General features: G+C 41.8%; 2 protein-coding genes across 4 annotated transcripts in view; both read left to right on the top strand.

Annotated features, from left to right (window-relative positions):
- The first annotated feature begins 184 nt into the window (after window positions 1–184).
- On the top strand, window positions 185–5,685 carry tmem250 (transmembrane protein 250). Of its 2 annotated transcripts, none has more exons than XM_080756291.1 (2): window positions 185–472; window positions 2,851–5,685. In XM_080756291.1, the coding sequence occupies exon 2, from the start codon at window positions 3,111–3,113 to the stop codon at window positions 3,528–3,530; it is 420 nt and encodes a 139-aa protein (XP_080612417.1). In that variant the 5' UTR covers window positions 185–472; window positions 2,851–3,110; the 3' UTR covers window positions 3,531–5,685. The 2 variants fall into 2 exon arrangements, with proteins under 2 accessions (XP_080612417.1, XP_080612418.1); XM_080756292.1 differs by having other exon boundaries at window positions 185–510.
- Window positions 5,686–9,281: 3,596 nt separating this feature from the next.
- nacc2 (NACC family member 2) overlaps window positions 9,282–22,857 on the top strand; it is a 64,774-nt gene continuing 51,198 nt past the window's right edge. The window contains exon 1 of one of the 2 annotated variants that reach the window (XM_080756545.1): window positions 9,282–9,575. The gene's annotated coding sequence lies outside the window, so the exon portion shown is untranslated. Of the gene's footprint in view, window positions 9,576–12,887; window positions 12,904–22,857 lie in introns of those variants that run through there. The other variant, XM_080756547.1, reaches the window with a different exon arrangement.

The following is a 22,857-nucleotide window of genomic DNA, read 5'->3' as shown; positions in this document are numbered from 1 at the left end:
ACACACACACACAGCGTATAGTATGTATAACATCATAATATATTTGGTATTTAATAATATAAGTTGAGCTCTTACTTTGAGAGTGTCTTCTCCTTTACTGCTGAAGGTAGATGTCGTGAATGCAGCGACTGATACATTTTACGACAAGGCGTATATGATTTTGTACACTACACTCTACAGACAGCACCATGTAGGCTACCATAACACACCCGGCTTGTTGCTGTATAACTAATCTAACTATGGACCTCTGTTCACATACCATGTAGCGAATTAAGCACATGCAGCGGTTAAAAACACGACTGTTTTGCAATTTGGAAAGAATACATACCTGTTTATGTAGCGTCTAGGTCGGCTAAATGGCAAACATGTGATGCTAGCCTGCGTTTACCCAGAAGCGAAGCAGCAGGAGCTGCCTGCCTGAATGCTGAAGGAACGGAGCTCGATCGCTTCGTACGTCTTCGTTGTGAACATGGTAGGGTGGTCTAGCTGTCGTCCCCCCTAAAGAAAAACGTATAGATCATATGTATTTATATATAATATTTGAGCCTTGGATCAAGACGGTCATAGTAGAATATGTCAGTCTTGAATCAAGGCCTTTTAGTTGAGCTTTTGATTATGCATATTAATACGTTTTAGCTTACCTGTTTTTTTATGTTCCGTGATAAAGCCAGCAGATTTTTTGTCTCGACAACTTCTGCCATCATGCATGGGATAAGCCTAAAATGGCCTATGTTTTTATAGCTTCAGGCAGTACTACTTTCCAACCAGTTGGTTGTCTCAATGAAAGAGTAGGGAGACCACCTTCAAGCTCAGATCCATAGCTCTAATGCTAAATGAAACGCATTAGAGCTATGGACCAGAGATAACCTTCAACATGCTCTGTCTGCATATAGATTGTTTAAAATATTATTTTATTCATTAAACAAATGTGTTGCGGATTTCAGCTTTAAAGGTGCTGTGGTTCAAGGTTCAAGGATTCTTTATTTTGTCTCCCAAGAGAGAAATTTGTCTTGGACCCCAAGGACCCGCCCTGCAGCATACAAATACAATACAATACAATACAAGACAGTACACAATACAAGACAACAGATGCACACAGTGACCCGTACAACATACCTAGTGCAGAAGATGAATTAAGAACATCACCTCATAACCTTTGACCCCTACCCTGTCTGCCCTCTGCAAGGACTCTGTTAAGGAGTGTGATTGACAGAGTGACAAAGGAATGCTTGTACCTATTGTATTTGCACGCATGGACCTCGTACCTCCTACCTGATGGCATTAGCCGATACTCAGGGTATAGAACATGGGAGGGGTCAGACACAATTCTCTTAACCTGTCCAATGGTGGCCTGCTCAAAGATGACCTGGGGGGTGATCGGAGGTGTAGACATACCCATGATCTTCCCTGCCATTTTGGCTAATCTAAGGATCTCAGATTTGTATTTTACAGTTGGGTTTCCAAACCAACTGGTGATACCATACCTTAGAATTGACTATGCTAGCTCTATAGAAGATCAGCATTATGTTTCTACTTAGTACTTACACCAAAAGGTCTGAGCCTACGTAGAAAATGAAGGCGTTGGTGTACTTTTGCACACATACTTGTCACATGGGAGTGCCATCTTATATCACAATCAATGTGTACTCCTAGATATTTATAGGATCATGTGACCTGTTTGATGTCATGACCATGTAGGTGATCGTGGTGTGGTCACCTATAGACCTGGGATCCACTACAATCTCCTCAGTTTTCCTTACATTAACTTGCAAGTGATGTTCATCACACCAGGTTACAAACCTGTCCACTCCAGTTGTATGGCTACTGATGTTACCTTCACTTGTGAGTAAACTAAGGATAACAGTGTCGTCAGAGAACTTGACTACACAGTACACACTGATTGGGCTGTGAGCTGACACAGTCATTAGTGTATAGGGTAAATAAAAGAGAGGAACTAACTGTCCCCTGGGGGGCCCCTGTACTGCTTACTGCCCTATCAGAGAGCGCCAAATTAAATCTTACCTGTTGTGGAACTTGTGGCCTGTTAGATAGAAAGGAGAAATACCATCTAATTAGGATTCACCTTCATCTCAGATAACTTACGAAGAAGAATGTCTGTGATTGATTTGTTGTTCTTTGTTCTTGTTAAAACAGTTTTATTTTTTTGTATTAAACAAATAAATGAAAGCTCTATATTCTGATCAGTAACTGTGGTCTTTATCTCCATCACTTTAATAAACAGAACACACATTTTCAGATGGCACACAAATTTCACAACCAAATGATCAGCTTCAACTTTCCACTTCCAAATTTTTCTGTCCATGGTCAGAACCCATAATGGACTCCAGAACCCGTAATGGTCCAGTACCTGTCTGGAATTCTGATATTGTACAAATGGAACCAATTGGACCTGTAAGGGTCTATTTCAGGGGTGTCGAACTCAACTTGGGGCGAGGGCCGCATTGGTCAAAAGGTCACCCCTGGTCTATTTGGTTCCATTTGTACACTCCAATTAAAAGTTTGAAAACCACTGTACACTAATTGGAACAGAGCCTTAATTCGTGGTAACACCTATGAAGGAAGTAGGGAAGCGGCCCGGAAGCAGGAAGAGTTATTCTGTGTGCATAGAGCCCATTTGTAGAACCAGAACCAGAAAATGTAGCTTGAGAGACGGTTACTGAACACTTTATAACCATTATTATGGAATATTGAGCTATTTAACACTCACTTATTATTTCAACAGAAAAATATCACTAGAATATTTTTGTCTGTGAGCATGTGTGCGCATTGCACAATGAAAATGAATCATGCTTATAGTACAGTGACAAACAAAATGTGTCCTCTTCACAGAATCGGATTCATCACCAACACAACATTGCTAATTGGATTTCCACGTAGCAAGACAAAGTCAACACAACAGCAACAACATCACTACACGACTGGAAGGGGGGCTCCACTCAACGAGCCCACCTTTTAGCAGTGCTCCACTAGCTAACGATGCTAACTCTCACCCTAGAAGCAAAAGCAGCACGGGGGGACTTGACTTACAGTGACCGGGACGGTGTGCTGCTGCTGCTGCTACTCCGTGGTGGGGCTCGAGTAGCCCACTCATGCCTGTGATCCCCATCCCCCGGCGGGTGCGAAGCTTCCACGGCCCCCACACCACCTGCATGCACACGGCCTGCGGGTCGACGCACGCCAACCAGCTGGTGCGCACCAAGTACAACAACTTTGACCTGTACCTGCGCTCGCGCTGCATGTATGGCTTCTTACGGTTCCTCCTCTACTTTGGTTGCAGCCTTCTGACCTCTCTGCTGTGGGTGACGCTCTCGGCTGTCTTCTGCCTGCAGTACGTCAGTGTGCGTGTCCTCCTGCGCCTGCAGTACAAGCTGTCGGTCATCCTGTTGCTGTTAGGTCACCGGCGACTTGACTTTGGGGTGCTCAATGACCTCTTCATCTACAGCATGCAGGTCACCATATTCCTGGTCGGGGGCCTGGGCTGGTGCTTCATGGTCTTTGTGGATATGTAGCACGAATGGGGCAGAACATTGATCATGTAGGAGAGTCGAGACGGTGTACTTTGTAGATTCTCTATCCACTCAACGCTGCAACCCAACTTACCCAAGCACAAGGGGGAGAAGAAGAAAAAAAAACGTGTCTTTTTTTCTGCAAGCCACAGATATGTTGTATCTCGATCTGTCAAGGCAGTCGTCGCCCCTTCAGCGGTAAAACTTGAGCAGTGTGACGTGAAAGCCGATGCCGAACGAGCGCGGTTAGTAGTGCCCGTGCTACTGCCGAGTGTGATGTGATGGCCGTGTTGACGACTCAGCGCTGTATGAGTATGGCAATCCGTTTTGATCTTTAGTTAAATTGCACATACTAGACGTGCTTGACTTGGAAATGGTCATGGTCCGCATTTGGAAACGTTGATAATGCGACGTATCTGGTAGTTTGCAGAAACAAACGTACAATGACAAAGTTTTCACTGTATCCAAAATCTTCGGAATTGTGTGACTTTGTACAGTAGGGACAGAATCTACCTTTGCAATACTCTGCTTTGTACTCCACTTTCTACAACTCATCAGAATTAATGTCCCAAGAACTATAGTTGTGAAATCTAAATCTTACAGGCTTCATTCACAAATGTGATGGAATCCAATCCAAATTCATGTTTTGGGACAATACCCTAATATCCTATTAGTCCTGTAGTATTTATCTACATTATTCTACAACATTGTCCAATAGACGGGTTGCACACATTTCTCCCATGCCATTGTAGATGAACAAACATCCATCCATTTAGATGTTACATAAAAAACCGAATTGTGAAATCAAAATGTCTTAGGGGCTATGTCCACAGAAAGCATTTTTGAGCTTCCAGCGTCTTGCTGTCATGCATTTCTATGGTAAAGATGCAATGCAGAGAGCCGCCTCTCACCACCAAGAATTGCATTTCAGCACTTTTGGCGTGTTCTTTTTGGTGGAGCGCCATGGGTGCTTCATGTAGAAAATAGTTCAACTTTTGGAAATCACTTTTTTGATAGGTTCAAACATTGCTTGCATCAATAAACGATCTCTGCACTTCAGTAAGAAGTGCTCTGTCTGGACATGATATCCAAAGTGCTCCTCACTAAAAAAAAATACTTTCTGTGTACATAGCCCCTTAGGAGTATGCCCCTTAGATGTATCAAAGTAGGCTTATCCATTCATATATTATACAGTATGTTTTGGTTAGAATTTAAGCCTGCATAAAGCACTCGCAAGAGGCTAAGAAGTGAATCCTGGCAACTCGGAAACCTCTCCCCTCTTCTTCTGTATACTGTCCAAATCGGTCTTCACAATTCAATCCGTCTTCGTCATTAGACCTGCTGATCCGATTCTGTTCCTTCCTTGGCTGTCCTGACCTCTGTGCCCTTTAACCCTGTATTTCAGTCATAGTACCTGCTCAGTGACAGGGAATTAAATCCTATTGTATAGTGATATGTTGCCTGTTATTGGACCTCAGTCAATTAACTTGAATGACTTCTCTAAATAATGATGAATGCGAGAACGCTGCATTCCCTTCATTTTAAGTTTGTTCTTTCAGTCTGTCTGCCTGTCTCTTTATTTCTGTCTCTTTCATTCTGACAGCCTCAAGGGCACTCATGGAGTTTTGTTTCCTCAACTGCTATTCCACTGGCTTCAAGTAATGTGCCCCCTACTGTACTTGTAATCAGTCATAACCATGCCAAAGTCTGTTGTTATATCTGTCTGTGGAGAAAGAAGTTCTGCATGAGCTTTTTCTGCTATAGGATAGAAGTCCTGTCAGATTGTCCAAAAGGATTGTTTATACTGTTTTACAAAGTATGAAAAGATGTGATTGGATTATATCTTATGTTGGTTGCAATACTAAATGGTTTATACATCCCGCATATTTTATTAGGGGGTGCCAGTCGGCATACAATAAAGGACAAATGTGCAAGGTGGATAATTCTTAATCTTTTAAAGAAAACGGACTATTCTAAAACCGACTTGCAATGCATTATGACTGTGTCATGCAAGATGGTAATATGTGCCAAAATAAACGGCAGTTGGTGAGAGTGTAAGAGCTCCATGTTGCCAAATTGAGGCAAGCCTTAAACATAATAGCCTACATCAGAATGAAGTGATGTAATTTGTGTTGGATAGATGAAGTGACCAAGTAAAGTGAGGATAAATGTCTTGAAAATATTTTTTATTAATGGGGGGAAATGTGATTCCATTAGTGCCATTTTTATTTTGTGTGTGTGTGTGTGTGTGTGTGTGTGTGTGTGTGTGTGTGTGTGCGTGCGTATGCGCACAAACATGTGTACAGTACTATGATAATGCATTTATTATATTGATCTATAGTAACTACCTGACATGCCTCAACCATTGCCATAAGACCATTTACCAGTTGAAACGGAGTGATTACTTTTGGGTCAAGTGATCCATTAGCTCTACTTCACACGGTCCCCAGAACCTCTCTCTCTGACAGGCGGCTCTGTTTGGCTTCCCTCAGCATACAATGAGCAACCACAACCAGACACCTCCCTCCCCTGCCAACCATAACAATGGCACTGGCTGTGTCCCAATCACCTTATATAGCCTCCTGCTCACATGGCCTAAAGTGGGCCTACATGATCTTAGAAGGACACGAAAAAGCCAGCCAGGACTCGTCCCATACGCCGTGAAATCGTCAGTGTTCATTTCACTGAGAGGGTAAACATGGACCTTTACAGGTCCCTCTGGGTGTTGGATCAACACTGCCTGATTTATTGTGCATTAGTAGCCATGAGGGAAGGCGAGGACATGGTGTAATATAGTTTGCACTCATTCTCCACCTCCCTATGATATTGATGTAGTTATGAGTATCGCCCCAGGGCAATAGTTTGTATGCGGATTTTGGCAATTCATGTTTTTCATCTTCCCTTTTTAACCACATGAACCCTATAGCATTCTGCGTGTAATTCTGAGCTTGTAGATCTGCTATTCTTCCGCTATTTGATGTACAACAAAGTATATACGGGGTAAAGTGGTTATTCAACTGTCATGCTATAATGCAAGTAAACACCTAGAAGGGGCAGAGAGATGTCAGGGTTGAGCCTAACAACAGCAGCACATGCTTCCATTCCATTGATCCTGGTAGGTGGCCCTGCCCTGACTGAGACATGCTCAAGGCTGGCAGGGCCCTGAGGCTGCGAATGACTGTAACAATATCCCATTGTTCTCCGACGGATCAACACATCATATGCCTCATACATACCAGTCACATTTGACAGCCCAGTAGGACCAGAGGTGAATTGGAATACTTGAACTGACATGTAACAACAATTCACCGCAGGTATTTTGTCGCACACCGTTATACACTGCACTGCTTTTTCTTTCTTTCTTTATGAAAGAAAGGAGTTATGAAATATGGAAGATTTTTCCCATTTCTAACTCATGTGTGACTTGGTAAATTTATATTTAAAGCTTCCATGTTTAAAGGGCTCTTTATGGTTTTATTTCAGTCTCTTTCAGCCTGCCCTGTCCACCTCTTTTATTGCATTTATGTACAGTTATATACAGTATATACTAGGACAAAATAGGGATAATGAATTATTTAATTATTGTATTTAACGTTTACATTTCTGTCAGTCCCTTATCAGTTATTGTATTGGGTGTGTTTCATGCACAAACTAAGTTAACAGGGCCTCCCCAACAATAATGGCGTCACAATCATTTTATCCATTTATATGTTGGCTATTTATTTATTTATTTATTTATTTATAAAATAGATGTACAAGCTGGAACTGGAAGCTTGCACCTTTTTGTATCAATCATCTTCTCTTCTGGGGGTCCCTACTCCCTATAGCTGGCACATACCCTTTTCAGATGGGGGTCTGCCAAATACATATCGGGTCCTTGACTTGAAATCGCTTTAGAACCACTGTCCTACACAAACGTGTACGTGTGTGTGTGTGTGTGTGTGTGTGTGTGGTCATTGGTCACAGGTTACATTTATATTGTGACAGTTGGCTTCCACACAGGTTCTGTAGGTCGTTCTTGCACCACTGCAACTTCTCTTTTGTAAGGCTGAGCCTTAAAGTCGTGCAAAAACAGCTCCTACAGTATAGTGCTGTTTGTGTAATAATGTAATTCATTGTAGCCTAGCAACTAAAGCAGTATTCATTTAGCATCAGAAATAGATTTTAATATTTTTTCTTCTATTCTCTTTAGATAATGTGCTTTAGCCTAGCTCGTTTTTTAAAAAAAAGCCTGCCATTTCAGTGAAACGTAAGCTTTAATAAGATGATTAATGTAGTTGTATTAAACTGTTTAAATGTTAAATGTGTTTAAAAATGATGGTTCTGTGGCTGCAGCTGTCTATTGAAACCAGCAGGGAGGTGAATGTGGGCAACATTATGGCTTCAGTAAAGAAAAGTTGACTTGAGGTCATGACAGGCAGTTTAGTGCTCATAATTTAGGAGAGTGGCACACATGCGCATCATGTAGCCTAAACTGTCATCACATGAGGCCACGTGAGGTGACCACACACATGTCAATTTGCTTTGAAAGCACAAGGCGCCCATGCTTGCTGCTGTGCTGTCCTATTTCCATATCACCCTTTAATAACATTTAAACGGATAATACATCTCCCCGGTGTGCAGTGCGGCAATATTACCGCGGTGCACACCTTTTAAAGCTGCAATCCGGAACTTCATGTATAATGAATAAAACGTTATTTTCACTGTTATACTGTCTATATGTTAAAATACAACTCTAAATTTGCATTGGTGGATAGTGGATACCTGTCCTATAGGCTGTGGTATCAGTGTCTCCCTAATAGTCTAGTGGTTTTCAACCAGTGGTCCGGGGACCACCACCAGTGGTCCTTATGACGGGGTTCCTGGTCCCCAGCTAAATGATGGAAATTGCAAAGTTGGTAACCAAATGGATCCTTAATAGATCTGTAACTCTTGAGAGCGTGATTGGTTTCATTTTAGGCTCTCAAGATAAGTTACATCATTGTTAAACTTCTGCATTAGTTAATTTACAAGAAGTCTACACAATTTATAGAATTGTTAGTTTTATCATTTGCCTGTTGTTTCTCCTAATGGTACAACATCAATGGAAAAGTGTACATATTCTTTAGTTTTGTGTCTTGAGAGGCTAAATCTCATCAGATGGATGGTACGTGGTCCGTGGCTGCTCAAATGCCCAATAAATAATGGTAGCCTAACAATGGGGTTGAAAACCACTGTACAGGACACAATAAAAGTTCCGTGTGTGCAGCTTTAAGATCGATGCAGAGAGAGAGGAGTGCATCGAGTTCATGTGACAGTGATAAAAGGTGCATAATTCAGCCTGGAAGCATGCAGACAGTAGCCTGGTGGCTACAGTACAGTACAGTACACACTACAGTACAGTGCTGCTGAAAGCGTGCATTAATAATACTGTAGTCTAGTACATACAGTAAAATGACGCTGCGGGGCACATTTCATCCAAAATGTCTGTCTTTTTAAAAAAAAGAAAAAAAGTATTTTTAGTGAATGCCATCCATGGCGAATGATGTCAGGCTGCGTGTTGCAGCAGTTCATGTACTGTTCATGTGAGAGAGAGAGAGAGAGAGAGAGAGAGAGAGAGAGAGAGAGAGGCAGAGAGCGAGAGGCATTCACTTCCTGCACAGCGAGAGACGCACGTCGCAGAGACAGACACAGAGAGAGAGAGAAGGGGGGGGAGAGAAAATGAGTGCATGCGTGCGTGTGTGTGTGTGTACTGTGTGAGAGGAGGAGGGGGGGGGGGGACAGTCACAGTGAGTACAGGGATGATGGGGACGAGTGAGTGACCAAGCTGTATAGTGGACAGAGTGAGTGACAAAATCGAGGTGGAAACCAACAAGGGCCTGCACTAAAACTAACTAGGCTACATGATCATAGGCGGAACCTGCAAAACTTTACACAGTAGATCTGAAACCTAGTGTATACGCTAGTGTCTCTCTCTCTGCATATCCATAAGCGGGCTATATACCTCATCCCTTCCGTGCCAACTGAGCTGACAGACAAGCCGCATTTTATGGAGGAGCAACATATCGGGTAAATATATTATATCCCCCCCGATCTCTCTCTCTTTCTCTCTCTCTCTCTCTCTCTGCTTTCACAAATCCTAGAACTCCGGTACTATCGGGACTGTATGTAGCCTATCCACCACTAAAATGTAACCAAATGGACCCGCTACAGTCCTATGGTCGCGTTATAGTGTAGGAGGAGGATACACTCCCGGATACCGAGTTTAGTATTATGTTTGCTGTTGATTCTGTGTGCTCGATCGTTTCTCTCGCGTCTCTCCTTTTTTATTAACGATATAACGTTACAATTGAGCTTGATCTGATGTCCCCGATATATTCTGCTGACTGTACACTACAAGACTGTGGTCAATGTGGGTTGAAACAGTTCAACTATAGGGTGATTCACTTTTAGCCTGTATTTATGGACTTTTATAGAAATGCCACTAATGTTATGCCCAGGATGTAGCCATATAATATGCCATAATATATTCCTCCTCGCAAACTGTAAACGCTGAACTTGTAGTAGCTGCTACGTGATAGCGATTTGAATGATTGTGTCGTTTACGATTGTATAAACCTATACGATCACCGACAACGCTAACTTTTAAATAGCTTTAGTATACTGTTATGAAGCCTACAGTTTGTTTCAAATGGAATGAATGGAGAAAGTGACATGACATTATTGTCGGTCGTTGCGTCACGATAAACTTGAAGAAAAAAAAACGCGCCCCTCTCCACCCATATAAGCAGTAGCAATATGTAGCCTAGCTGTTTGGGATTTTATCGTTTTCATTATGTCTGCACAATCATAAATGCAGATACGGTAGATTAAATAGTTGTGATGTCGTAGTAGAGGCTAGCATCAAGCGTTCAAATCAGTAACGATAAATATTCATATTCAACTCTAGAATTAGCTTAGCTTCACTATTTCAGTGATGATGTTAATGCAAGTTAAAGTTAAAGTGAATTAAATTCACAAAATAGGCCTATATTGTTTGCCACTATGTGCATTCATGTCATGATGCAACTGTAGCTATTGTAAAAAAAAAACGAGGTTATAATACAGTTGAGTTCCCTAATGCCACCAAAGTTAAAGGGGTAAAAAAAAAGAAAAGAAAATAATGGCTGCCACCACAATCACCAAATAAAATGGTTAACCTTTATTTCAGTAGCAGCTGTGCATTAGCATTGAGCTGAAAGTCTTGATCACAACCCACTACTGTTGTTCAAAGCTTTCTATTGGCTGTCTGTTTGTGGAGCGGTTTACCTCGCATGAACCCTGACATCTGACTCTAGCACAATGGCTTTCCTCCTGCAGTGTGTGTGTGTGTGTGTGTGTGTGTGTGTGTGTGTGTGTGTGTGTGTGTGTGCCTGCGCGCACACATGTGTGTACATGTGTGTGTACATGTGTACAGTATGCGGCTAGACAGAGTGTAGCTTGTGGCAATTTCTTCATTTCCTGTCAGTTCCTTCTCTCTCTCCCTCACTCTCCCTGCTGCTTTGGTTACTGGAGTTACTGTACCTTCGGCACTTCTCTTGTGTCGTGTATTTCCTTTCAAGATGGCTATCGAAGCCTTATTTTCTTGGTAATAGTCCACATTTCATTATTGCCATGTGGGCAAACTGGGCATATAGCAGCCATCTTCCTTCCTATCCTTGCTATAACAGTGGTTTTCAACCCTTTTCATATAAAGTTCCATTATTTATTTATTTGGCATTTGATCCACAGAACACCATTTGATAAGATTTAGCCTCTCAGACCCCAAACGTAGAATATTTTGTTGTCCTTGGATAAGATTCTGTCCACAATTCAATGCTGTTGGCAAACTTTGAACAAAATAACATGTACATTCTCTAATTGTGTCGACGTCTTGTAAATTAAGTAATGCAGATGTTTAACAATAAAATGTAACTCCTGAGAGCGTCAAATGAAGGTTTCATTTCACGCTCTCAAGAGTTAGAGATCTATAAGGGTCCATTTCGTTACCAAGTATACCAACTCTCTGTCATTTAGCCGTGGACCACCTGGAACCCCCTCAAGGAACACTGGTGGTCCCCGGACCACTGGTGGTCCCCGGACCACTGGTTGAAAACCACTGTGCTATAATGTCCCAGAGTGTGTACTATACAGAATGTGTACTGTATAACGTAAAATGCCTCCGATCCTCCTATTCTCATAACCCATAACAGTTATCAAATATGTAAGGTTCCAAACCCTATACATACAGCACTGGTTCCCAAAGTGTAACCAGTGCCCCCAGGGGTCCTTGAGGGAGTTCCAGGAGGTCCCCAGCTAAATGATAGTTTGTAACCAAATGGACCCTTATGGGTCTGTAACTCTGAGAGTGATACAAATGGAACCAAATGGACCCTAATGGGGGTCCAAATGGACCATTTTACACTCTCAAGAGTTACATTATTGTTAAAAATCTGCATTACTTACTTTACAAGAAGTGTACACAATTAGAGCATGTAGAAGAATTGTTATTTGTGATCAATGTTATCTCTCCCAATGGTACCAACATCGATACAGCATGGAATTGTGGACAAAATGTTATCCAACGACAACTAAATATTCGGTTTTACTTTTGTATCTGAGAGGCTAAATCTCACCAAATGGTGCATTGCCGTGGCTCAAATGCCCAATAAATAATGGGCCTTGATGTGAAAAGGGTTGAAACACCAAGCTCACAGCACGCCGCAACACGTCCTGATCTTGTAGATTGACCTATTTTTGCTGAATGTTCACCTATTATGAATGTCCGGAATAGAGACATAGGGTATAGGGGATCGCATGAGGTTAATCCCCCAAGGGTGAAATTCAGATACCGGTATGTAGTAGCAGATTTGAATTGAAGTGTGCGTGAGTCTCTTTTGTTAGCCATCTCTGCATAAAGTCTCAGCTTTCCCTCATCTCAAAATAACATGGATGAAAAGATCAGGGTGGAATTGTTCACGCTTCTTTTGAGTCGACAGAACAATCTGAAACCATAGGTGTGCGTGTGTGTGCATGTGTGTGTGTGTGTGTGTGTGTGTGAGAGAGACTGTGAGAGACTGTGTGTGACTGTGTATGTGTGTGCACTGTGCATGTGTGTGTATGTGTATGTGTGTGTCAGCCTATAGGCAACACAAGGACAGCTCTTATCTGGGTGTTTATGACATTCTCTCCCCCCTCCTCCCCCTCCCCCTCCTTGCTGGGAAGTCATTTCAGGGTAATGTGGGTTTGTACTGCCAAGTTTCTATCTTCAATGTTTAACACAACATACATGGAAAATGTGTGGGACTTTTTTTTCTCTCTTTCTTTCTAAACGGAGGCCTTCAACGCCACCCGTCTTTGACTTGGACGCCTGCCAAAGGTTTGTGATTGCTCTCAACAGCTGTATTTTTCTCTCTCTCTCTCTCCCTCTCTCTGTGTGTGTGTGTGTATGTGTGTGTGTGTGTGTGTGTGTGTGTGTGTGTGTGTGTGCGTCTGTGTGTACAGTAGGTGTGTGCGTGTGTGTGTGCAATGTGCATGCCATGTCCTGGGATGCCCTTCCTCCATAGGCCGCCCCACACTACAGAACATTCCACAAGGGGGCCGAGGGTTGGGGGGAAGTGGGGAGTGTCGAGATGGGTTCAGCAAGGGCACACACACACATTACACACACACACACACACACACACACACACACACTCACATACGCTGGACAGAGAGACGAGCGGTGCGGCAGGGATAAGGACAGGTTTTGAGTTAACTTGGTTTGTCCCCTTTGTCAGACACCCGATAGAACAGTACACACGGTCAATTACTCAGTGTTCATTTAACTCTGCAAGGGTACAAATATACATTTGGACCCTCTCAGAGTTACAAGTGGATAAGTTAACACTGAGGATTGTACTGTGTTGTCAGAGCTCTCTCTCTTCTCACAGGGATAGATACAGTATACTGTAATGCAAGCTGCAGTCTTAGTAATCGTATAATCTTCCATATCTACTATAGTGTTGTTTGAGACGCATCAAGCTTATGTTGAGGGAACACGGTTTACATATCTAAATATATTTGACATCTGTTTTGCTTATAAATATCATGTTGTCTACAAAAAGTGGGTTAAAATCAGTATCATGTAATATATAGAATATAGAAGATGTATTCATAAGATACTCTGTTAGACAGTTGGCTCTTGGCTACAGGGTCCCATTTCCTCATACGCACTGAATTAAAATCGTGACTCGGACATGTGATATCATGTGATATCTAAACTATGCAACGCTGTGAGTTCTGTTGCATTATTGTCCTTTTAATGCGCCAATAACGCAGTCTACTGTACGTCAGTGCTGGAGAATCATAATCCAAGTGTTCTCCAGATGCCAACTGTATCTGCCACTGCCGTCATGACTACTTCCATTCATAGTTGATAGATTTATATGCATATTATTCACTGTTGATATATTGTACATTTACACTTATATTTAATGATATAAATTATGTTTGTCATTTCCATTGCATGTCCAGTGTCAGAACCCTCAGGGCTCTATACTTGTGTATTTTCCTTTCTTTTTTTTTCACCTGCATTTCCCCAAGATTTATCATATCATATCTTGTGTGCGTCGTGCACATGCAGAGTTGGCATTGGCATGACCAATCAGAGGCACCATTAGTAGTCGTTTTAGAAACCAATCAGAAGCTGTTTTAGATAATCAGAAAGCGTAGACATGCAGATGTTGGCGGTGGGCAGTTTTTTTAATCTCCTTTTTCATGTGTTCATTTCTAGCTGATTCATCTGAACGAGTCAAACTTTTAGAACATGGGTCACCAACATGTCCGTGCACGGACAAATGTGTCCGTGGCAGAGACTTGGTCTAGTCCCCGGAAAGATTTATATTTTCTGTTTTACAGAAATTGTTATCATAACACCCACTTACTGAATGTCAAGTCTCCAGGTTTTCTTCAGAATAAGTATGACACTCATCTATTATGACAATATGGCACTAATGGCACATTAGGAGTCTTCTAATACTAGTGGTTCTCAAATGTTTCATTTGAAGAGACCCTCTTAACTCTGAGAGTGTTCAAATGGTTTGGTTCCATTTGAACACTCTTACAGACCTATTGTGGTCATTCAGGGCTATCTATTTATGTGTTTCTTAATATTATTGTACACTCATTTTTTATGTCTGTGGCAAAAATGGAATGTTGACAAAAATGTCCACCACAAGCCAACATGGCGATGACCCCCTGCTTTAGAATCTTTGTCGTTTTGAGTATTCAAGCGCCATGAGTTTGTAACTACAGTATGTGAATGATAATGGCTGGAGACGAGAGTAATTTTAGCAGTTGTTTTTCGTCTCCTGGACACTGGCTTTTTATTTGTCGTGTATCTCAAGTGCCAGCAGTATGTTAAACACATCCAGCCTGGCTTTTTGGGCATATAATTAGGGGAAACATTTTCTAAAAGTTTCAAATTATTTTCAAATCGCGTTGTGAGCTTGTACGGTACCTTACTGATACCAGTTACTACCTGGACTAATACTATGATGACTGTCGACTACCTTTTTTTACTGACGAAAACTAAATGGAAAATAAATGAAAACTAAGCTATGATGGCTAAAACTAAGGCTACATATATTTGTTTTGTTTTTGTTTTTTGAGCCTTGTGGATTAAGACATTTTACACATGGTTGTAGATCTGCTATTTTCAGTGCAGTGTAAAATGAGCCATTACGATGGCAGTAAGGCCCACTAAAATACATTTTAGTTGACTAAATCAACGGTAGATTTAGTCGACTAAAATCTTATGATATTTAGTCGACTAACACTAAAACATTCCAGGCGACTACAATGTGACTAAAACTAAATAAACTATTCAAAAGGCTATGACTAAAACTAATTTGCTGCCAAAATACTGTGGAACAACAGCAGATATAGATGACTTATTCAACGTCACAACTAAGCTTTAAAGGTGTTGGGAAGGATATTTATTATTCTTGTGTTAAAATAGCTATATAGGTATATTCCGATCGTAATCATTGCTAAAGAAGAGTGTTTGTTCGGTAACAGCTGTCTCCCCAAGTCCCCTATTATACCTTCAGCTCTTTAGCAAACAGAAAATAGGTTGTCTGATTGGGATACACGTTTTGATCCAATCAGCAGAGAGAACGCGTAGAGAATACAGGATAAACAAGTGAAAGTGGAAGTGATGAAACAAAACAAAAAACAAAAAAAAGAGCAGAGAACTGGAACTGGAACATTGAAGCTGAGTAGTATAAAAGGACCAAATTGATTCATAAGTGTTCATTGCTAGCAGGCAACAAATAGAGAGAAAAGCGTAAAAGTAAAAAGGGTAAAATGAATGTTACATGTTCCAGTAAATGAGGATGATTCTATCTTATCTAAAAATATTCCTGGTAACTATACTTTGCGCGAAACAGGTAAACCAACACTTCAGCTGTCAATGCTTTTACAATATCAGTGTTAACTCGATAACGCCGAAGCTCACAGAAGCTCAAAGAAATAAGTGAAGCGAAGCCGTTGCCCATATCCAGTCAGGAAAGTTGGCTTCAAGCTGCAGCATTATAAGCTGTGTTCTAACTCAAATATTTATAACCCACAGTTTAAATCACAACCACAACATTAACAAAAAGAAAGTCACAACATGGTTTATTTTTACGCCATAGCACTGTAGAGACAGAGCCATTTAGAAGAGGGTGCTGTGCGTGTGCATGTGTGCGTGCGTGCCTGCGTGCGTGTGCATGCGTGCGTGCGTGCATGCGCAATTGTGCCCCCATCCGTCCGGACTAATAACACAAACCACTTGACCCATCAGCCCCAAATCTCTCAGTAGGCCGAAGGAAGAATATGTTTCACATACGTTTTATATAATTTTTAATTTATTCTTCTTTAATTCTGGAAGTCAATGGAGGGCAGATTGGGCTGAAACGTTGCCCAAAATATGCTGAAGATTGAGGTCATAGTCGAGGCTTAAATGATCCACATGGAAGCCACTCCATTATTAGACCTTGTTCATAATTGTGCAACCTTCGCCTACTTTGCCAACGTTAAAAGTATTCCTTTCGTTATAGTGCTTCTTTCTTTTCAATACTAAACTGTTTCTAAAGTCACGTGGCCTAGGACTGGTCAGGACTCAGGAGCATATCTCCTGTTTCGGTAGTGTGAGGCAGCTTGATGGACATGATGCTGATATTACATTATGTCGCAGGGACTTACCTCCAAACTAACCGCTGATGCTGACCGCCAAGCAGGGAGGCATTTGGTCACATTTCATAGTCTTTGGCATGACCTCCCAGGGCCAGGCTCAGGGCCGGACACTCTGACCACAAGGCTGCTGAGCTGATACTAGATGGACAGCATGGAAAACATTCCCATTGTATTTAACTCCCATGCCACACTACAAAAGACCCTAACACCATTCATTTGTTTGTGTGTGTGTGTGTGTGTGTGTGTGTGTGTGTGTGTGTGTGTGTGTGTGTGTGTGTGTGTGTGTGTGTGTGTGTGTGTGTGTGTGTGTGTGTGTGTGTGTGTGTGTGTGTGTGTGTGTGTGTGTGTGTGTGTGTGTGTGTGTGTGTGCATGCGCGTGTGTGCGTGCGTGCATGCGTGTGTGTTTGTGTGTGTGCGTGTGTGTGCAACTGTGCATGCGTGCTGTGTTAGGTCACTCTCAAGATGCTGTTGAGGCAGTGGAATGACAATATCCATGGTGCATGAGTTGACAGTACAGTGCAGTCATACATCCTATCCTCATTTCTCATACTGTACTAGAGCCCGACCAATGTATCCCCATTTGACCCTCTGTGTCCCTATTCTGGGTTAGGTCATTATAGGTTGACCCTCTGTGTCCCTATTCTGGGTTAGGTCATTATAGGTGACCCTATTCTGGGTTAAAGGTCATTATAGGTGAGTCGGTGACTTTATTGTTTCATTTCCCCCCCCAAAAAGATGTCAGATCTACAGTACAAGCTCACAATGCAAAACTTTTATCGTTTGAAACTTTGAATAGGGTTTTGGTGGATTAGTTAATTTACCTATTTGCTTTTTCATTGTGTTAAATGATCTTCTCTCATAACAAAGTTTAATAGATGCAGTATACTTAAAAAAAAAAAAAAAACACTTTTGCACAATGATTGGTAATTGGTTGTCTGACTAGGACCCTCGAGCTCGCCATTGGGCTCAAAAATGTGGTATTGGTCTGGCTCTATGGTCTACTCTATACTGTAGTGTATATCACCTTTAATATTTTATAATTAGCTTGGCATTTCTGCTATACAAAGATAAACCCTTGCTGCTATAAAGTACTCAAGAGTTTAGGTATAGATGGAATATGAATAAGTGTCATTCCACGTTAAGCCAATATTACCTGCTTGCTAATTTCCAGTACTGATATCTGTCAGTAAAGCTTGCTTACATATAATACTCTCAGGAAAACTGAAAATGATCTTCTTTTATTAGCAATTACACTCTTAGATACATGTATACGGAGGCTTAGGGCCGATTCATACTCCTATTTTAGAGCCGAATAAAAGTCGGTTCAGCTCTGTAGAGCCTACAATGTGAGGTTCGGGGGGCGGGTCCTAAACTAGGCTCTTCGGTGCTACTGAAATTTTCTGACGAGCCGAAATCATTTCGGCACTACAGTGCCGAAACAGCGGTAAAATAGGAGTATGAATCGGCCCTTACCTGGCTATCAATCATTGATCTGCTCTTTTGTTGATTTATATCCATACTCACATGCACATGCATAATTGAGCATATTCACAGGTTTTATGATGAGCAACATGGCCACTGAGTAAATATTGTCCCTTTCAATCGATTCAGTGTAGATATTATTTACTCAGAAGCTCTGGTTAATACTTTTCATTGGTTAAATATTTATAAAACCCACAGACATATATACGTAACCACTTTAAATCATGTATCCCTACTTTGGACACATACGCGAATATGTTTGATACATTTTTCAAAATGTTTCATAAACTACAAGGTTTCCGACGGTGAAGATATGGTCACATGGACATCTCTGTGTGTTCTGGACAAATCATTAGACCGATAGCAGCAGATTGTAGCTCTGTAACCCAGGTCTAGTTCACTGGTCTAGTAGACTGATAGCAGCAGATTGTAGCTCTGTAACCCAGGTCTAGTTCACTGGTCTAGTAGACTGATAGCAGCAGATTGTAGCTCTGTAACCCAGGTCTAGTTCACTGGTCTAGTAGACTGATAGCAGCAGATTGTAGCTCTGTAACCCAGGTCTAGTTCACTGGTCTAGTAGACCGATAGCAGCAGATTGTAGCTCTGTAACCCAGGTCTAGTTCACTGGTCTAGTAGACTGATAGCAGCAGATTGTAGCTCTGTAACCCAGGTCTAGTTCACTGGTCTAGTAGACTGATAGCAGCAGATTGTAGCTCTGTAACCCAGGTCTAGTTCACTGGTCTAGTAGACTGATAGCAGCAGATTGTAGCTCTGTAACCCAGGTCTAGTTCAATATGACACTGGCTGATGTTTGGTCAACACAAGAGTGTTTGTCATATAGTCTTCCTCCTCTCGGTACATTCTTTCTCAGAACACCAAAATATACAGTCCATGTGTGCCAGGGAGATTAAAATAAACATGTTAGCAAGGACGAAAAAAGAAAAGACAGGAAAAGAAAAAAAGATAAAGAAGGTTTAGTTAGTAAATATAACCCAATAGATAGCAGAGGTGGAGAGTAACTATAAAGTACATTTACTTACATACATTAACCACTTATATAAACTTTGGCTATTTAAAAACAAAACTGCCATGAAGAGTCATAGACAGAAATAAACAACAGTATTTGTATCCAGTTAGTATTGTAGGTTATCAATCATCATATGCTGTATCATTGACACCCAGCCTTAGGCTTGATTTATAATTGCATTATAGATATATGTGTGCCGGTGTTTTGTATGCCAAAAATAGCAGATCTACAAGCTCACAACGCATGGCATGGTGACCAGTTGTGAGATTGTAGCTCTGCTGCTACGTTTGTTATGCAGAACCCACTGACATGGAACTAATTATAAATCACCCTGTAGTTGTTATAGGTTAAAGCAGTGTAACCGGCCTTGACTCCAGGACAGTCACAACATAAATTACAATAACCATAAACAGAACCATGGGGCACCGCGACACGTACAGTACAGTACAGTACAGTACAGCAGTACAGTACAGTACAGTACAGTACAGCACAGTACAATACCACATTTTCTTTTTGCAAAAACAAAAATCAGGTCACATTTTCTCTGAACAAGCTAAACATCGCCGCTGCCTGGGCAGAAACCCCATATCGCCATATTTCAACTTTTCATATTTTTTTTACCATAAATGAAAAGCCTAATTTGTCCCCCAAAAGTAGCAAAAAATTGCCGATCTACAAGCTCACAGCGTGCCACGATGCAACATGTTACTTGAAAACTTGAGTTTTCAAATCTCTTTGGTTTCACAGGTCTAGTAGCCAGTGGGTCAGCCTATGGGTCAATGTGGTTCTGTAAGGGGGAAGGGTTATAACACCATGACGGTGTATGTAGGTGAAAAGCACTGAGTGACACTGAAAGAAACGCACAAACGTAAAGCTTTGGTAGATCCACATGGGTCATTATCTCTATCTGTTGCTTCCGTGCTCTGTGCACACTCACTTTTATGACTGGATGCAAACAAAGCAGATTATGCCAAAGTGTGTGTGTGTGTGTGTGTGTGTGTGTGTGTGTGTGTGTGTGTGTGTGTGTGTGTGTGTGTGTGTGTGTGTGTGTGTGTGTGTGTGTGTGTGTGTGTGTGTGTGTGTGTGTGTGTGTGTGTGTGTGTGTGTGTGTGTGTGTGTGTGTGTGTGTGTGTGTGTAGTGTGCCGCGGCCGTGGGACAAGACCAGGTGTGCATTAAGATTTTGTGCACTGACAACACATCATCATTTTTTAAGCTGCCATTGAATAATGGAATACCGATCGTAATGTGATTGGAATTAAACGTCTGGTTTCTGGCTTACAGAGCACAGAAGCAATAGATACAGATGATAGACTATTTGGATTCGGGCCGTATTTGAACTTGGCAGGTGCCCTGAAGCTATAATACAGCCCAAGGATCTACCAAAGTTCAACATTGTTTTATAATCGGACGGGACAACCTTAGCCTGCTGCAGCAATAGTAGTTATGAACGGAACACAAGCAGATCATTTCGATTTGTTCATTTTAAGATCATTCATGAATGAACAAATCAAACCTTTTAACACTCATGACGCCAAAACGCTTCGGAAACCGTCAGATGACGGGTTAAGATTTAACCCTGAAGGTCGCCATACCCGTCAGATGGCGGGTTGTAAGGTTTATATAAATTCCAAGCAGCCGAAGCTCAACACTAACCTTTCGTGCTGCCCACGCTGCTAGACAGCGCCTATACGTTGTTCCCATCATGAGGATCAATGCGCGCGCCTCCCATAAGGATCCACTCATTGTCGTTTCTTTGCTGCTTGTTTTCTCCGAAAAAATACTCCAAAGTTGTTGTTTTAGTCCAATCCTCCCGACGTTCAGATGTAAATAGTGACTTCTGATCGCTTGTGGTGAAAACTAAGACATGTCACAAAACCTTTTGCTCCTCCTCTCGCTGTATTGGGCTGTGTGGGCCGGAATTAGTTGGCGTGAATTCACAGATTACAGTCCCCCCTGGTGTGATTTCACATGAACACCAGGGGGGCGATGAAAGTGTTAAGATCACTGCTTGGAACTTGTGAGGGCACGATTCTTTGAAATGACATCTTAAATTGTGCCAGATCGTTCAGTGATAACTTAGTCTTAGAGGAAGCAACGATAATGGCTAATGGATAATGGAACTAAACGTCAGATAGACTCGTTCCAAAACCAGAGTAAATCTATGGTTGGCTGTACCCTGTTCGCATGTGTTGAGGGAATGGAGATGACAAGTGACACAGAGTTGGGCTGTTTTCAGTTTTTGAGAATGTTTTATTTTTCAAGCAATAAGTGGCAGGATGCAAACCTGGCAATGCCACCCCACAGATTTCGGTTCGGGTAGCAAAAACTGAGCTCCTCATGACATGTTGGTTCTATGTGAGGACAGTGGAAACTTTATGTCAGTATAATCTTACGTACAGTACGTATGAAAAATAGAGCAATCTCCTTTTTTCTGGCATGGATCTGCAGCAGTCTAATCTACAAGGGGCTTGGTATGACTTTAACTATAATATATATTAGAATTTTGTAATGGAAGACATAGGGCTCAGATTGGGCTGAAACTGTGTCCAACATAATAGGCAAAGTCGGGTGTTAGCTATGTCAAAATAAGTCACACATCATAGTTATGTCATAGACAACTGACGTCGACATAGATGATTGATTGGCCGCACAGTATGGCCACACAAGAGATCAACATTGGATCCACAGCGTTCCCCTGCGGATCCTGAGATTCAGCAAAGACTGGAGGGATCTGTCATTGTGTGAATGTCTGAAACTTTCAGACATTCGGAATAGACAAGTGAAATGTTCTGTCAACTATTTATTTATTTTCATTTCTCTGTCTGAAAGCAGACAGAATGTGGTCCTGAACTATGAATGATGCACAACATAGTTTCAATGTCTCAACTGTCAGCCTTCGGGTTTTGTCATTCTCATTCATAGCTCAATTGAATTTAAGTCAGTCTTACAGAAAGAAGTTTAGTTTAGTGTGATGTGTGCATTAGGGAGGGGTGGGGGGGGGGGGGGGTGAAAAATAATACTTTTACAGCGGAACTGTAGGAATCACACACACACACACACATACACAGACACAGTGAGGGTCGAATCCTGCAAACTGCTGGACCGCAGTGCCAAATCTCTTGTGCCAGTAGGCTGTGGATTTTTCTTTTTTTGTTGTAATATTTAACTTTTATTATTGAATGGAAGTCATTGGGCTGAAACCTTGCCAAGGTTCATACAATAGATACGTCATTATATGACTTATGGCACAGAATGACCATGTGAAGACTGAAATCCATATGAAGCCATGACGTTTTAGACACCCTAGTCGTGTCTGCTACGACAATCCGATTATTTGAGTCCATTCAGCATACAGTAAGAAGGACAATTGCCGAAAAAGATTATGTTGAGCTGCCCATAAAAAGCAAAGGCGGCTGTGGCTCAGGAGGTAGAGCAGGTCGTCCAATGATCCCTGGGTCGGCGGTTTGAATCCCAGCTCCTCCTGTCCACATGTGGAAGTGTCCTTGGGCAAGACACTGAAGCCTATACCTTGCCTCCAATGAGTCGGTCGGTGTGAGCTCGCCAACATTGGTGTGTGAATGTGGGAAGTGAGGACGCTGGCGTCG

This window comes from Protomyctophum bolini (assembly GCF_963924005.1).
Source record: "Protomyctophum bolini genome assembly, chromosome: 22".
NCBI classification, from domain to species: Eukaryota; Metazoa; Chordata; class Actinopteri; order Myctophiformes; family Myctophidae; genus Protomyctophum; species Protomyctophum bolini.
The sequence above is the reverse complement of the archived record's forward strand: the minus strand, read 5'-3'. Positions and strand labels throughout refer to the sequence as shown.